This window comes from Erpetoichthys calabaricus, chromosome 1, assembly GCF_900747795.2.
Source record: "Erpetoichthys calabaricus chromosome 1, fErpCal1.3, whole genome shotgun sequence".
Classification (NCBI taxonomy): domain Eukaryota; kingdom Metazoa; phylum Chordata; class Cladistia; order Polypteriformes; family Polypteridae; genus Erpetoichthys; species Erpetoichthys calabaricus.
In genome coordinates, this window is record NC_041394.2 from 48530197 (window position 1) to 48545591 (window position 15395).

At 37.9% G+C, this 15395-nt stretch overlaps 1 protein-coding gene across 2 annotated transcripts in view; it reads right to left on the reverse strand.

Moving 5' to 3' along the window:
• The window catches only part of inpp5l (inositol polyphosphate-5-phosphatase L), a 128531-nt gene that overhangs the window by 32487 nt on the left and 80649 nt on the right, over positions 1-15395 (reverse strand). For both annotated transcript variants that reach the window (XM_051924212.1, XM_051924210.1), the window contains exons 5-7: positions 10040-10103; positions 9015-9118; positions 5591-5643 (exon numbers count right to left, since the gene is read on the reverse strand). In XM_051924212.1, coding sequence (XP_051780172.1) covers positions 5591-5643; positions 9015-9118; positions 10040-10103 — 221 coding nt within the window. The remainder of the gene's footprint in view (positions 1-5590; positions 5644-9014; positions 9119-10039; positions 10104-15395) is intronic.

A 15395-nucleotide genomic window follows, 5' to 3' on the forward strand; every position in this document is an offset into this window, starting at 1 on the left:
AATACCCAATATTCATTTCAGAATGCTATTTACTAGAGGCTGCCACATCATTTACCTTTAAATGAGAATTATGTTCAATTGTGTTGTGCAACAGAATATATACAATGCACATTTAGCACTTGAAAATAGACAAATAGCTCCTACTGTCCATGATTCCCAGACATAAATGATAACACTATTACTGGGGAAGCACTACTCATAAACTCAATTCTTTCTGAACAGGTGCAAAAATAAGAAAGAAATCAAATGAAGCAATTAATACAAAGATTGAGATAGCATAATGACTGACTTAAAACACTAAAACTGGCTCTGAACTGATCTGCAAATCAAAACTAGGCTTCACTGTGACAGTTTTATTAAACACTGACAAAAGGGTTTCTGTCACTTCTATCTAAACAACAAAATTAAAAATCACATTAACAACTCCAAAGCTGAACTCCAAGACTTTCAAACTTGTGTACCAATCCTGTTTCCAGAAGCTTTAAACTTTTAGGCAATGCAGTGTGTAAGTCAATGGTGTCCCCTTTTGCAAGTCTGCATTGGGATCGATGTAGGAGGGTGTGCTGGGATGTGTGGGAAGGGGGAGGTAGGACAGAAAAGCTTTAGAGAAAAGTCCCTCTGGTGTGCACAAACAAACACCATTTATCACATGGACTTGGCACAGTCCCCTTTCAACTGCCAACAACCTTAGAATTAATGTTGAACTGACGACCAGCCTCTGTTTACCTAAACGGTGGCCCAGTAGCTTGGTCTGATATTTCTAATGACTGAAATTAGAGAGAAAAACAAATAGTTACTATTATTCTGGAAAAAAAATGTTTGCTGACAGATGCTGGAACCAGGCCCAGAGAATGAAAGACAGACTGGAAAACTTGATAAAATTCTGATTGGAAAGAAGTCTGCAACATACTGTAGTTAAATCATTTGCCAATCTTTTTTAACTAATTTTTCCTACTTTGTGCAAAAATCATAAGGTTATACTAACTTGGAGTAATTTTTTCAAAGTTTGACCTACAGATAAGATTTACTTGTGCGCAAACACACAGTACATATAATGCATCACCTCCTAGCACCTCTTATAACATTAATACTACAGAATGTGGTGCAATTGCAATTACAAATGATGCAACCCATGAACACCAGATAAGAATAAAATTGTGTGTGCATAAGCTTCCAACGGCTAAAATTTAATTCAACTAATACACCTCTGATAAGCAATTTTGAAGCACTTGCCAACTCTGCCAATATGTTTAGGTGCCTTCAGAATACAAAACTACTGCAACAGGTTGAAGCAATATAGTCATGTGGAAAATTACACAGATTTCAGAACAAAATTAGCTTACAGCTTTGGAGTTGATTTAATTATGTAAGAAATAGGAAAACTATTAAAAGTGTTCACAGAATAAGCTCCAAAGTGGATTGAATGATATTAAAATTGATCCATTCTGCACTAGTGCTTCCCAGATCTGGTGTCTTGCACTTGAGCCTCTCCCCAGGTGAGAAGTAAGGAGTCTCTCCAGGTGAGGAGTTTGCACCTTCTCCCATTGTCCCTGTGGGTTTCCCTCTGGGCATTCCAAGTTTTCGTCCCACATCTCAAAAGAAGAGCAAGTCAGATTAATTAACAACTCTAAACTGGTTCCTCTGTGGGAGTGTGTGTATATGTATGCTCTGAAATAAAATGGCACCCTGTCCAGGCCTGTTTCCTGCCTTGTGCCCAGTAGGCTCTGTCACTCAAAGATGGTCAGTTAGATTAGGCCGATTTTGAGAACATTATGCTGTGTTATTTAGTACCTTTAATACATCTAAATGAGGCATTTCTGAACATAATTTTTCATATTGGGATTTACACGTGCTGGATTCCATTTTAGCTACTCCTTTTATGCTCTTTTTATTAATTTTTGTTCTTTTTTATTTTGTTGAGTTGAACCTTCAATTTATAAAGATTCATCTTTTGCTTTGTCTTTATAAAGAGATTTCTCTTGTTTGTGAGGCATTTGAATTTGCAAAGTATTTTTTGAACTGTAAAAGTCATTTTTCCCATTTTGTGCCTAGCTTATTTAAAAGCTTTAGCTAATAGTTAGGAACTGTCTGGGCTGGGGTGAGCTTCTTCTAAACTGGCCAGTGAAGATCCTGGCCTTTGCTTTTTTTGGCATGTCTGAAGGTCTCACATACGTTTTGTCATGTTTGTGATTGTTCAGAACACCAAAGGTATGCATGTTAGATTAACTTGCAAATCCAAGTTAGCCCCATAGTAAGTTAGTATGGATGTCAGACTGCCTCTCAGGGCTTCATTCTTGTTTATGAGACTCGGTTCTAGCAAACTTCAGACTTACTTGTTTTGAATAGGAAAATGGATAGATGGATTCACATTCATATTTTAAAACATTAATTGTACTTTTCTCCGAATTATGCAGCAGGATTTTAAAGTGAGCAAATTCATCATGCCACAACAATGTAGGTAAACTGAAGTAATGGCTGCATTTTAGGATATGAGGTAACTCCCAAGTGCTGGGTTAGAGGGGCTGGAGTGACAAGTGGGTTTGGATATGGCAAGCCTTTCCCATTAATTAGCACAGGACTGACTAAAGTGGTACTACATTTTGGTCCAATGCATCTATATCACACTTAAGCATCTCAACAAAATAGCCTTTACTTATTGAGCAGCTTACCACAGTCACTATTGATGCAAGGTATTGATGGACAATTTTTACATCTAAAACATAGTTTGGCTGGTTGTTCCTTGAGCTAGAAGTAGAGATAGAATGGTCATCTGTGTGGTTAACAGTCCAGTGCTTTAGCTACTAAGCCACAATACTTGTTTAGATTAAATGTTTAAAATTATTAATATTATAAAGCAAATACAGCAAGTCCATAATCAGTTTGTGTAAAAATATTTGTGTATACGGCTGCTTCATTTTTTTCTGTACATGACTGATTCAGAGTTGTTTGCTACATTTCTACAATTTAACAGCTTATACAATAGTTAACTTATATTTTCATCACAGCTGTACTGTTTTTCGATTTATGTTTATCATTCTTTTGTGATCTATTTCTTAATTGAATAAAAAACACCAGAGCTGAAAAATGGAAAAAATTTAACACTTAAATCACACATCGAATCTCGATGAACGAAATATTCAAGTGCAAAATCTTTACAGGGTAATAGTGTGCAATTTGTTGAGAGCAAAATGATGCAACAACAGTCAATGAAAACCAAAATCACAAACCCATTGAGGGCTGAATTCGACATCATACTGAAAATCAAAGTCAAAAATTGAAATCACAGGCTGTTCCAACTTGCGTGAATTTCATCACGGTGACTCATAATGTGACTTAGTAGTGTGTATGGCCCCCATGTGCCTGTACGCCCTCCCGACAATATCTGGGGATGCTCCTGATGAGATGGCGAATGGTACCCTGGTTTATCTCCTCCCAGACTTGGATTAGGGCATCAGACAGCCCCTGGACAGTCTGTGGCGCTACTTGGCAGCGTAGGATGCGCAGACACCTAACATTCCAGACGTTCTCATTTGGATCCAGGTGTGGGGAACATGCAGGCCAGTCAATGGCATCAATACCTTTGTCATCCAGGAACTGCTTACGTGCTCTGGCCATATAAGACAGGGTATTGTCCTGCTCTAGGAAAAACCCAGGGTTCACTGCACCAGCATAAGGTCTGACAATGGCTCAGAGGATTTCATCCTGGTACCTAACAGTAGTCAGGGTACTGTTGCCTAGCACGTGGAGGTCTGTGTGACCCTCCAAGGATATGATTCCCTAGACCATCACTGACAAACCGGTTATGTAGGATGATGCTGCAGGCTGCATAACGTTAATCACGGCATCTCCAGACTTTTTCACAATTGTCACATGTGCTTAGTGTGAACCTGCTCTCATTTGTGAAAAGAACAGGGCACCAATGGTGGAGATGCCAATTGTGGTATTCTGTGGTGAATGCCAATCGAGCTGCAAAGTGATGGGATAGGTTGTGAGCACAGGTCCCACTAGAGCACATCGGACCTTCATGCCACCCTCATGAAGTCTGTTTCTGACAATTTGGTCAGAAACATGCACACTGGTAGCCAGCTGGAGATTGTTTTGTAGGGCTCTGGCAGTGCTTCTCCTGTTCTTCCTTGCACAAACAAGAAAGAGAAAGAAAAGAGTCAAGGCAAAGAAAGGGTCAAAATGAAAATGTGAAAACAGAGTATCAGAGCAAAATTGTTTCAGTGACCAGTCATCAAGTGACCAGTACTCAAAATTAAAAAGAAAGTGAATAGCTGGATTTGGCCCTGTCTCAGATAGAAGTGACTGTTTTTGAGGGAATTTTCATAGTGGTGCACTGATGATATCACAATGGGTGCAGAGCCAGGGCATCACTGGGAAATCTTTCAAAAACTTCCAAAAAACACCAAGATGAATTTTCAAGCCTTAGGAAAACCCAAGAAAATATAAAAACAAACTCAAATCATAACAATATGGTGCCCAGTAGCCCCCACCCCAAAATGCTTCTTCCCAGCCAAAGACAGCATAGACGCAGAGTCAAAACTACCAAAGTAAACACAGCAGATTAAGGGGAAGAAAATAATTAGGCAAGAAAGACATTGTACATGCCACTAAATTAAGCAGGGTGTGCTATAATTGTGATGCCAAAGAGCTCCAAGAGTTTTCATTGTCAAGACTGAGATGTACTCATTGTCAGTGGATTCCAAGAATTTGACAGCTAGACTCTTCTAAGAAAATTAAATTCAAAAGAATCAACTGTCTAAACAAAGCATTTCATCATTCTGACAATCATTTTGCAAGTTATAGTACAGTTCTATTAAAATGATTTACACATTATTAAGTTTCTTCAGTAGATTTTATTTTATTTCTTTTATGATGCTCAAGGGGAAGGGGCAGAGGGATGTTTTATTACGATGCCTTGGAAATTCAGAAAAAATGGGAATGTTTGGTATTTCCATTTTGAAATGATATGTTTGGAGAAGGGTATTGGTCCCTCCACTGTTATTACTTTAAATCATATATGCTTATCATAAGTCACAACAGGTGATGATATAATTTGTCATTATAACCCTAGCTCCATGATGGTACACATTCACAGGTTTAAATAGAAGCGTGCACAAAAATGAAAACATACAAACAAAACCTTTTCACAAGGTTTAAACTGATTAAAAATACATCAATCACTAATCCATAATATTTAAAAATCTTACTTAGGTAAAATGTTCAGAAAGATACTTTACAGTTTTAAACTTAGCATGATTAGGAGTTAAAAATCCAGTGATTTAAGGTGCCAATTATTTACTTACAACTTGATCTCCATGATTTATAAAGATATTCAGAATTAAAAATATATGATTATGTTTTAGATTTGTTGTGTCCAAACAACAACTGGATACTAAGAAGATGCAGACAGAGAAGAGAAACAATATCAACCTAAAAACATGAAATCAGCCATGGAACATGTTAATATAGGAATCTAGAATGTAACAGAATCAGCTTTATAAATTTTACTAAGAAATGTTTAAATGTAATATTTAAAAATATGGCTCAATATAATATAATAATCACAAAAATTAAAGCATTATACCTGTTGTGAATTATCCATCTGGTCCTCATGAATCCTTTCCTGGACCAATTAAACTATCAGAGTAAAAGAAAATTGATGAATTATTTAATTTGTTAGAGACCAGCATTTCCCTAAAGAATCTAGAGAGTGCAGAAAAGCAGTCCAGTTTCACAGAAGATCATTTAAAATTAAAAAAAAAAAAATAGAATCCATCTATATCTGTTAAAATGTTAGGTTTCCTGTAGGTTAGCTTTACACAGGCTATATTTTTTTACCTTTCTATCAATATCATTATCTTCACCTTTTAAAGCATTCTTGGCTCTCTCTGAAACTCTTACAAGGGTATTTGGGTCACTATAAAACTGGTATGTATTGTATATAAGTTGAATAGAACTTTCTCAAGACAATACAACATTTAAAGCAATGTCTTATAGGATGTAATCGATCAATTAGACCTTTTCAGAAGTGGAATACAATTGCATGTGATGCTTCATACCCAGACTTTCCCCACAATACTACATTTGGCATCACATTACATGACTTATTCTTGTGATTTTTAATCATAGCCTTTCTTTACATAATTTGAACGAGTTATGGCACCTGCCCTTGGTAACTTCTGATGATAAAATCAAACAAGTTTGATGTTACATTAAGTCCTATTGATAGGTGCCTATCTGGGCAAGAGTTGACAACCAATGAGGACAAGGTATACCATTTGACCTGAAGGCAAACAGAAGAGAGGCTTATATGTTTGATGTCTCATATTTGTCATAAAACAACAAAGGAGGAAAAAGCAAAAAAGAAAAAAAAGGGCTGGTACTGTAGATGAAGTTACCATACCTGGAATCATTATTAAAGTCATCAGTGTTGTCAGGCAACACGTTATTTGGCTGTCAAAATGCATCAAGCCAGTGATACTTCTGAAATTTGAAACTGTGGTAAAAGGTGATGATACAGTCATATGATTTGTCATTTTGTATGATTTTTAACTATTTTACCCGATGTCCTGAAGGTGATGAGATCCGGCAGCTGCAGTCATAAAATTTGAACGTGTAGTGTACCACTGGCCAAATGTACAACCATGAAGATCAGATAATATCATAGTCTTGCAAAATATTATTTAAAGACAAACCAAGATCAAGGTTCACTTCTTCACAACATTTTAGATCACATTACTACATCTTGTCTTCTTCTTTTTGCACTTTTATTATTGTGTTTTTACATTTATAATCCACATTTCAATTAAATACATAAAGACAGGTTTCTGGATTTGAACTTCTGTATCAAGAGTTTTAACTTTTGTATTTGAGGTTGCTTTAGTCCAAATAATAAATGCATTGTTCTGTGTGTGACAGTATTATGCAGATTGTGTTTATGATTTGTGATGTGCAGCCATAGCCATTATCTGGATGGGAAGCCAGATGGATGGAAGGACCAGGGGAGAGAGTATCCTTAGGGTGCTACTTTTCTCGGGATGTTAGAGGGCAGCCCTTCTGGGCGGCTGTGGCACAATGGATTCCGGCAGGGCATGCTGGAAGTTGGAGTTTAGTACAGCCCTGTTGGGTTCTGTGGGGGCCACCAGGGGGAGTGGCAGAGCCCTACATTGAACTTCCATCACACCTGGGAGTGATTCCAGTTAACGCTGATGAGCCACCTGGAGCACTCCCAAGAGCTACATAAAAGGAGCTGCCTCACTCCAATCGGGGAGCCACAGTCAAGAGGAGGAAGACAAAGCTTGCCAGAGAGGGAGTGGAGGTGGAAGGACTGAGAATGACCCAAGGGAGAAGGAAAGGACTGTGTCTTGTTTACTTTGATGCTGTACTGTACTGTGCTCTGGAGAGTGAGATGAAAGCGCAGCCCCAGCTCTGAATAAAAGGGCGTTGTGTGTTGCACTTGTATCTCTGCCTGTCTGTGTCGGGTTAGGGCAGCTGTACATGTCCTAGGTTATCACAGATTCTAAGGATTAATATCCATACCCTCACAAGAGCTGCCGATTAGCCATGCATACTGCATCTTTGTGAGTTAGTCGTTATGCCATTGGTCTACTGACAAGCTGTTCTCCTGCATATAGAAAAGTCACCTCAGATAAAATAGCATTAAAATCTTCAAACAGAAAGGTTCTATCATCAGACTGGACAGCCCAGCACAAACTCCACTACTATATGCCCAGGAGGGGATAGGTGGCTAGTTGTCTTTGACCTTCTCTTTTACAATTTTCATCTCCTCTGTTGTAAACTGGCCATAGTACAAGAATTAATTAATTGGCATACTGTATATTGTTGGCTTCCACTTACGTTAATTAGTTTCTACTATGTTTTCTGTACATTTTAACAAATCTGTGTCTTTATTATTTACTTATTCTATATTTAATAACTATATAATCTATTGTGGTAGAAGACATGGGCCGACTGGCATTCTGGCAGTGTTGAATGGTTTCTTATTTGGCCAGGCAGCTTTTAAGAAGGAAGGATATGGCTTGACAGGCATCCTGACTGAATTGGTTAGTGGTACCTTTCATGGTCAGGAGGCCATTATGAGAGAAGGACAGAGGGTGACTGCCTCCTGAGGCCTTGTGTGATAGTGTCCCTGTGGTATGGTCCAAGGGAGTTCTAGTTTTGCTGGGTAGCCCTGTTGAGGTTCTCAGATACCATTAGGGGGAGCTTTGTCTATGGAGAGGTTCCACAGGACTGGCAATCCTGTTGTACTGGAAGTTCTCTAGGGTTCATATCAAAAAGCAGCCGCTCTGCATTATTGATCAGTTAGAGTCGGGAGGAGATGGACAATGCTTGCTCGGTGGAGAATGGAAGTGGAAAAGCAAAGGAAAGGAAAGAAACAAACATGAATTGTGACTGATGTACCAGGCGATAAAAACCTGTAAAAGATATTTTGTTTGAATAAAAATTTCTTTCCGTGACTGTGTGGTTTGGTTGTGTCTAGGTGTTTGGGGTGCAGGTGCGCCCCCCTACAAGTTACATTATACTTACATTTTTGTTTACCGTGCTCTGGTCTTGTAGTCACTGAAAATTGTATTGTATTGTTTATTACTATCTACATATTCACTGCATTCATTTCTGAATTTTGTGTAGCTTTATGCTATATGTTTCTTGGGAATCTATGCACAAGATTGAAATGTGGGAAATCTAAGGTGTTTTCTGTGAACTGTACACATATTAAGGATAAAAAGATGATTGGCTGTAACATTCTACACACAACACTTGCGGCTGTTTATTATTGTTACGTGATAAAATACTGAAAAAAGAAATTTAATATATTAATAAGTGAGTGGTGATCATGCAAAATGTCACCAAAATACAAAGAAAAAAGTAAGATATTCACTTAGAACACAGACAAAAGGAAGACTTAAAAATAACTAAAATGAAAAAATGTTTTGAGTTAAATCATAACTTAAAAAAAAAAGTTAATCATGTTGTGTATGCACACTTACATCAGGCCAGAAGTTCTTGGGAAATTTTTCTTTCTCGAGAGAAGGAACATCATCTAGGGAGCCAAGATGGATGTTCTGTCCACAAACAGCTTTATACTCTTTTTCTAAAGTGGGGGAGGAAAAAAAAATCAATGTTCCCATGTTATAGTTATCACAAAGCCATCAATGATTAGATGAAATGTTAGAATGTTCTCTATCTGACTGGATTTCTTGGCTTGAAGGAAACAAATCTGAAAAAGAAGAATGCTTGATAAGGGTGGAAGGAACATAAAAATGGTGTATAAACCAGTAAGGGCACAAACAGACTAGAAGTAAAAACATTTTTTGTGCCTGCCTATTACATAAGTACTCAGTACTTATTTATGTTATGATGGAGGTAGAAGAGCCCTGTGATGGACTAGCACCTTGTCCAGGGTTTGTTCCTGCCTTATGCTCTATAATAGCAGGGCTAGGCTCCAGCACCCACACCCCCGTGACCTTGTTCGAAAAATAACTGAATGACTGACTGACTGAAGGCAGAAGATTCAAATTTAAACCACTCATTCACAGCTGAAGTTGAGAAGGTTGCTCCAGTTGTTTTTTCTGAGTAGTTATCCAATTATTCTTTTAAAGGATTTTGTTTAAATTCCACTTTAGCTACTAATTCTCTGTTACTAACCTTCAAATCTTACAGAGCATGCTGTCTAGAAATGAAATAGCTATGATTCCCAATGGTGAAAGGGATTTTAAACAAGTAACTACCAATTTCCTGTCCCAATGCTGCCACTAACCCACTAAATAACCATGGGCTAAATCACTTCACCTTTTGTTTCAACCTTTCAAATACCGGTACACAAGAAGACAGAGGGTTCTTTTATCTGCTTCTTGTTCATAGAAAGCAATGCAAAATATAAGGATTCACATTTTCTTAAATTGAATGAATAGAATGAATTACACTACAAATATTACATGAAATAAATAATATATGGAAAATGTACAAATTAAAAGAAAACAAAACAGAAGAACAGAACACAGAAAAGGATTACCTCTGAAGTCATACTGATAGATCTGCTTGATTGATCTGTGAATTAAATACATGCTTCCCAGAGCCTACAAGCAATAAAAAGATAAAAAAATATTTATTATTCATCTAGAATAATTTTATTACTTTTTAAGCAAAGAACATTCTTCAGACTGGTAACCAAAAATAAATTCCTAAAAAGTCTTACAATGCAGGAAGTCCTTTATCCATTTAGCCAGACATTCATGGTAAGTTGTTAATTTTAAAAAATTACAAAAAAAAATCAAAATGAACCTTTTCCCATTACTATGTTAAAAATACATAGAAAAATATGATTATACAATTAATAACTACATATTTACCTACTTATAATTAAAGAACCAATTCAACTTAACCACCAAGGAGCAAGCAGCTTTAGCTTTACATTTTCTGCTAGAATTCTAGTACTGTATTTATGATTATTACTTTTTATGGTATTTATATATATATATATATATATATATATATATATATATATATAGTAGCTTAAATGGAACTTAGACTGACAAAAATATTTGGATATCTTGAAACAACATGGTAAAAAACAAACACAAAAAGCTCTTCCTTTCAGATGTAAAGAACATGCACCTTTTATCTGACTCTTCAGTAAGAAAATCAACTATGAAAAATGCAATTTACCAAAAATTTTTTATGTTCAGAACATCTCAATTGCTTATTTGTGCAAAGAATATTATGAGGGATGTGACCAGGAGATTAAAAAGGCTAACATACAAACAGGCAGGCTTAGAGTTGAGTGCAGGCAGAAAGTAAAACCAGTAATGCTAAGAAGATTAGCAAGCTAAATTGTTTCTGCATCAAGGAAAGTCAAAATAATCTAAGCAGGATTCAGTAATCAGACTAACCAAAAATAAATCCCTAACTAAACAAAATTCAAGCACACACACTGCAAAAATTTCACTTGAAACTCCCAAGTGTGCTGGGTCATGGTTAAATTTTGTTTAGATTTTTTTTTTCTACCTTGTATTAGTTAAATTACTGATATTTCAGTGACTAAGTAGTGAACTTAAATAAAAGAAAATCTCAAAAGTATGACAACCAGAGGCCTGCACTGAAGTCTGTTGTATATTTGCAGTGATGATGTCACAAGTCACAAAGTCCAAAAACAGCTGACAAAGCCACAACAAAGATGGCTGCTAAAACGAAAATAACTCGCCAAAAAGGTGGCAGTATGAAATCACTATCAAAATGATAAAAGTAAAAAACACAAAACTTAAACAAAAACTCAAAGCAATGCATTAAATTAATTAACTCATACTACTTTAGTTCCAATTAAGCAGATGTAAAACTGACAAATTTTAAGATGTGGGTGCAATGCTGCTGCCTCACATTAATGAGACTGAGGAATCACATCCCAGGTGTTAGCTCTATGTGGTCTCTGCATGACTCCTCATATCCATGTGGATTTCCTCCAGCTGCATCGGTTTCTGGTTTCCTGCGGATTAGGTGAACTGCCTTTCCTAAATTGGCATAAGTGAGTGTTTGAGTGTATTAACCCTCCGATGGACTGGATTGTTCCTGTCTTCCACCTGATGCTTGCTGGGATAGAATTCACCTTCTCAAAGACCCTGCTCAGAATAAGCAGGTTGGAAAATGGATAGATGGCTGGATTGGTTTTGAGATGTTGCTGTTTCTGAGTAAGATTATTTTTAGGTAAAGAGTCATTTTAACTGGCTAAAGACCTAACTTTAATATAATGTTCAACTATGCTTACTATATGATGCCTACTGCGGTGGGTTGGCACCCTGCCCAGGATTGTTTCCTGCCTTGTGCCCTGTGTTGGCTGGGATTGGCTCCAGCAGACCCCCGTGACCCTGTGTTTGGATTCAGCGGGTTGGAAAATGGATGGATGGATGGATATGATGCCTAGAATATTTATTTATAAAATTATTTTGAGTCAGTAACAAGGAGTATTTCTGGATGCCTCAACAAATAAATAACCAATCAAGGTATCAATCAGGGCAAAACTATATTTAGCATAATACATGGCCTACAACAAAGATCACTGAGGTGTTGTTATGAGATACATAAATTGTTTAAGGATTACTGTGAGTGGCAAAGAGACCAGGAGATGATTAACTGAGGCAGAAACTCAGACAACCAAAAAAAGGATACTCAAAAGTCAAAGGGAAAATGATGTCAAAACCAAAACTGCCATCCTACCTCTAGAGTCTTCTTGCAAAAGTGTACTAATACAGATGAACATAGAGTATCCACCTGTGGATAACGCATTGTATGATCACCACCATATTTATAGCTTAGTTTCTGTGACATCACTCACGCAATGTCTCCAGCATGACAATCATAGACATGTGACACTTCCAAATGGCAATGGATAAACGAAGAATATCAAGACAGAACAAAAATAAACCTTGTCAAATAAATCAAAATAAAAAATAAATCTTAGAAACAGAATCTTCATATCCCAATACCAAAAATAAACAAAAACACAAGTGATTAATATTACAGGTGCGCCCAGATACCACTCTAAGTAGGTACTATTGTTTCATTAGCTATACTATACCAGCCAAGGTTAGCTCCTAAAAAAAACGTTCTGGTCGTTCCCAAAACTCATCTCAATTATTTCTGGAGGCCATGTATTTACATACAGTCCAGCTCTATTAGCTGCAGTTTTAAAGTACAGACAACTTGTTTCAGTTAGGTGTATGTGTGTCCTTGAAACACTGGCTCATGTTATCATAGTATGTCCCTTCTTACATTATTAGAGGCATTACCTCCAGAAGCCAAAACCAGATACAATTATTGTTCATGTGTTGGCTTGGTCCAATGGGTTAAAATTCTGCGTCTGGTTGTCTTCTGTTAGGAGTTTGCAAGCAACTTGAAAAACTTTCTACCTGCATGCCATACTGGTTTGTGAGCTCTAAATTAGCCTTGACGTGGGCGTGTGTGTGTAAATTGGACTTGTGATGGGCTGACACCAAGTACAGGATTACTCCCTGTATTGTGAACAATACTGGTGGGATAGTCTTCTGTTCCCCACAGTGTGGCATGACTGCATCATCCATGTTTATTGGAAACCTCAACTGCTGATCTTTCCTTTGAATTATTGCAAGGGTATGTACTATATGTCACTGATTTTTGCTTTTGACTAATTTTGCAGTATGTCTTTTTCCTAGACATTCTTATCTCCTGGTCCATTTACATTTTGTACTTTTCAGAATAAGCCTTTTTTTCCAGTAAAGGCTTGATAAAAATCTAATAAATCTGCAAACTCATGTTCAATTTGAAATTGTTACCAAAAAAGTTTCAAACTTGATAAAAATTTTAATCATATAATAAACCTAACTGTTCTAATGAGATCATTTAGAACATCTCTCTATTTAAGGTGACTTGCTAAATAATTCTTAAAGAGAAAATTCATTGTGATCTGAAGACAGATTCTTGCCCTATCCATATTACTAACCGAGAATGCTAAACCGGATGATGGACGCAGGCACATCCGGCCATGGGCCGTAGCTGCAAAAAGACGTACTGCGCCGGCGCAACAAACAGTCCGCGAGAGTCGGCTGAGGACCCGAGAAAGGCGGACAAAAGAGGGCGAGAGAGGCGGATGAGGGTCCGCGAGAGACGCAGGCGCAAAAAGAGTCCGACAAGAGCACAGAAAACAGGAGTGAGCACATACAGAAAGGAGTCACAAAAATGAGGCTCAACAAGCACCAAAATAAGGAAAAAAAACATTAAAGAGTACTCAAACGAGGGGAAAGCACGAAACACATTGCACACGAAACTAAACACACCAAAAAAAAAAAGAACAGACGAGCGCACAATAGCAAGGCACGACCATACCCCCGCCACCCTACAGGCACGGGACGGGACGGGACGGGACACACACCAAGAGGGGGATTCAACAAGCCCATGGAAGACCAAAAAAAAGAACACAAAACCACCCCACAGACCCTACAAGCAAGGGACGGGACACACAAAGAGGGGGAGAGAGGCGGATGAGGGGCCGCGAGACACGCAGGCGCAAAAAGAGTCCGACAAGAGCACAGAAAACAGGAGTGAGCACATACAGAAAGGAGTCACAAAAATGAGGCTCAACAAGCACCAAAATAAGGAAAAGGCACATAAAAGAGTACTCAAACGAGGGGAAAGAGTACTCAAACGAGGGGAAAGCACGAAACACATTGCACACGAAACTAAACACACCAAAAAAAAAAAGAACAGACGAGCGCACAATAGCAAGGCACGACCATACCCCCCCCCACTCCCCCCACCCTACAGGCACGGGACGGGACGGGACACACACCAAGAGGGGGATTCAACAAGCCCATGGAAGACCAAAAAAAAGAACACAAAACCACCCCACAGACCCTACAAGCAAGGGACGGGACACACACAAAGAGGGGGATTCAAACAAGACACAGGAACACAAAAAGAAACGAAACGCTCGCGCAACAACGATCCCCCCCACACATCCATAAGAAAAAATGTCTCGACTCCAAAAACGCAAAGCTCAACTAAAGCTTCTAACTAACGATGTACCTAAAAGTAAAAACTTTATGAACTGCATTAGATTCTACAATAGTTCATTTGCTTTTGCATATACCGGAGTAAATATCAGGCCACCAAAAGGCAATGGACCATACTGCTTTCGCATATGTGCACAAATACTGCATCGCATTGGAACAGTGCACCCTGAAACAAATCAACAACGCAAATATGCACAAATCTACATCCTAGATCCACATTACGCAATCTATCAATCAAAGTGTTGCATCGCAACAGGCACGGATTCAAAACGAAACACCCTCCCGTCTCAGACATACGTTAATGGCAGCGAAGGCTACAACGGGCTTCTCACACAGCACAGGCAAATCGATTACAGCTCCAAAACAACACGTCCCAAATACTACACATGCAACAACGCGCCTCTCAAACGGCACAAGGAAAACATACACCAGGAAAATTCATTCGGATTAATGAATGTCATTTGCAATCATTGTCATTCAGTTCACTTCCCTGAAGAAACAACTGGCAATACAAGTTATACATTTACACGTTGTTGTCAAAAGGGTCAAATTAGACTGCCTTCTTTACATTCATATACTGAATATCTACAGAAGCTTCTAACTGACGATGTACCTGAAAGTTAAATCTTTATCAACTGCATTAGATCCTACAAATCGGTATCCACTATGAACATTAACGGTGGCACTGCACGTGACATCCGTCTTGAAAAAATGTTGTTTATTGATGAATGTTCAATGGCATGAAGTCACTTACTCAACACTATTCATAAACTTCTACAAACGTTTATGAATAATAATATTCGATTTGGAGGAAAGGTACTTTTATGAGGA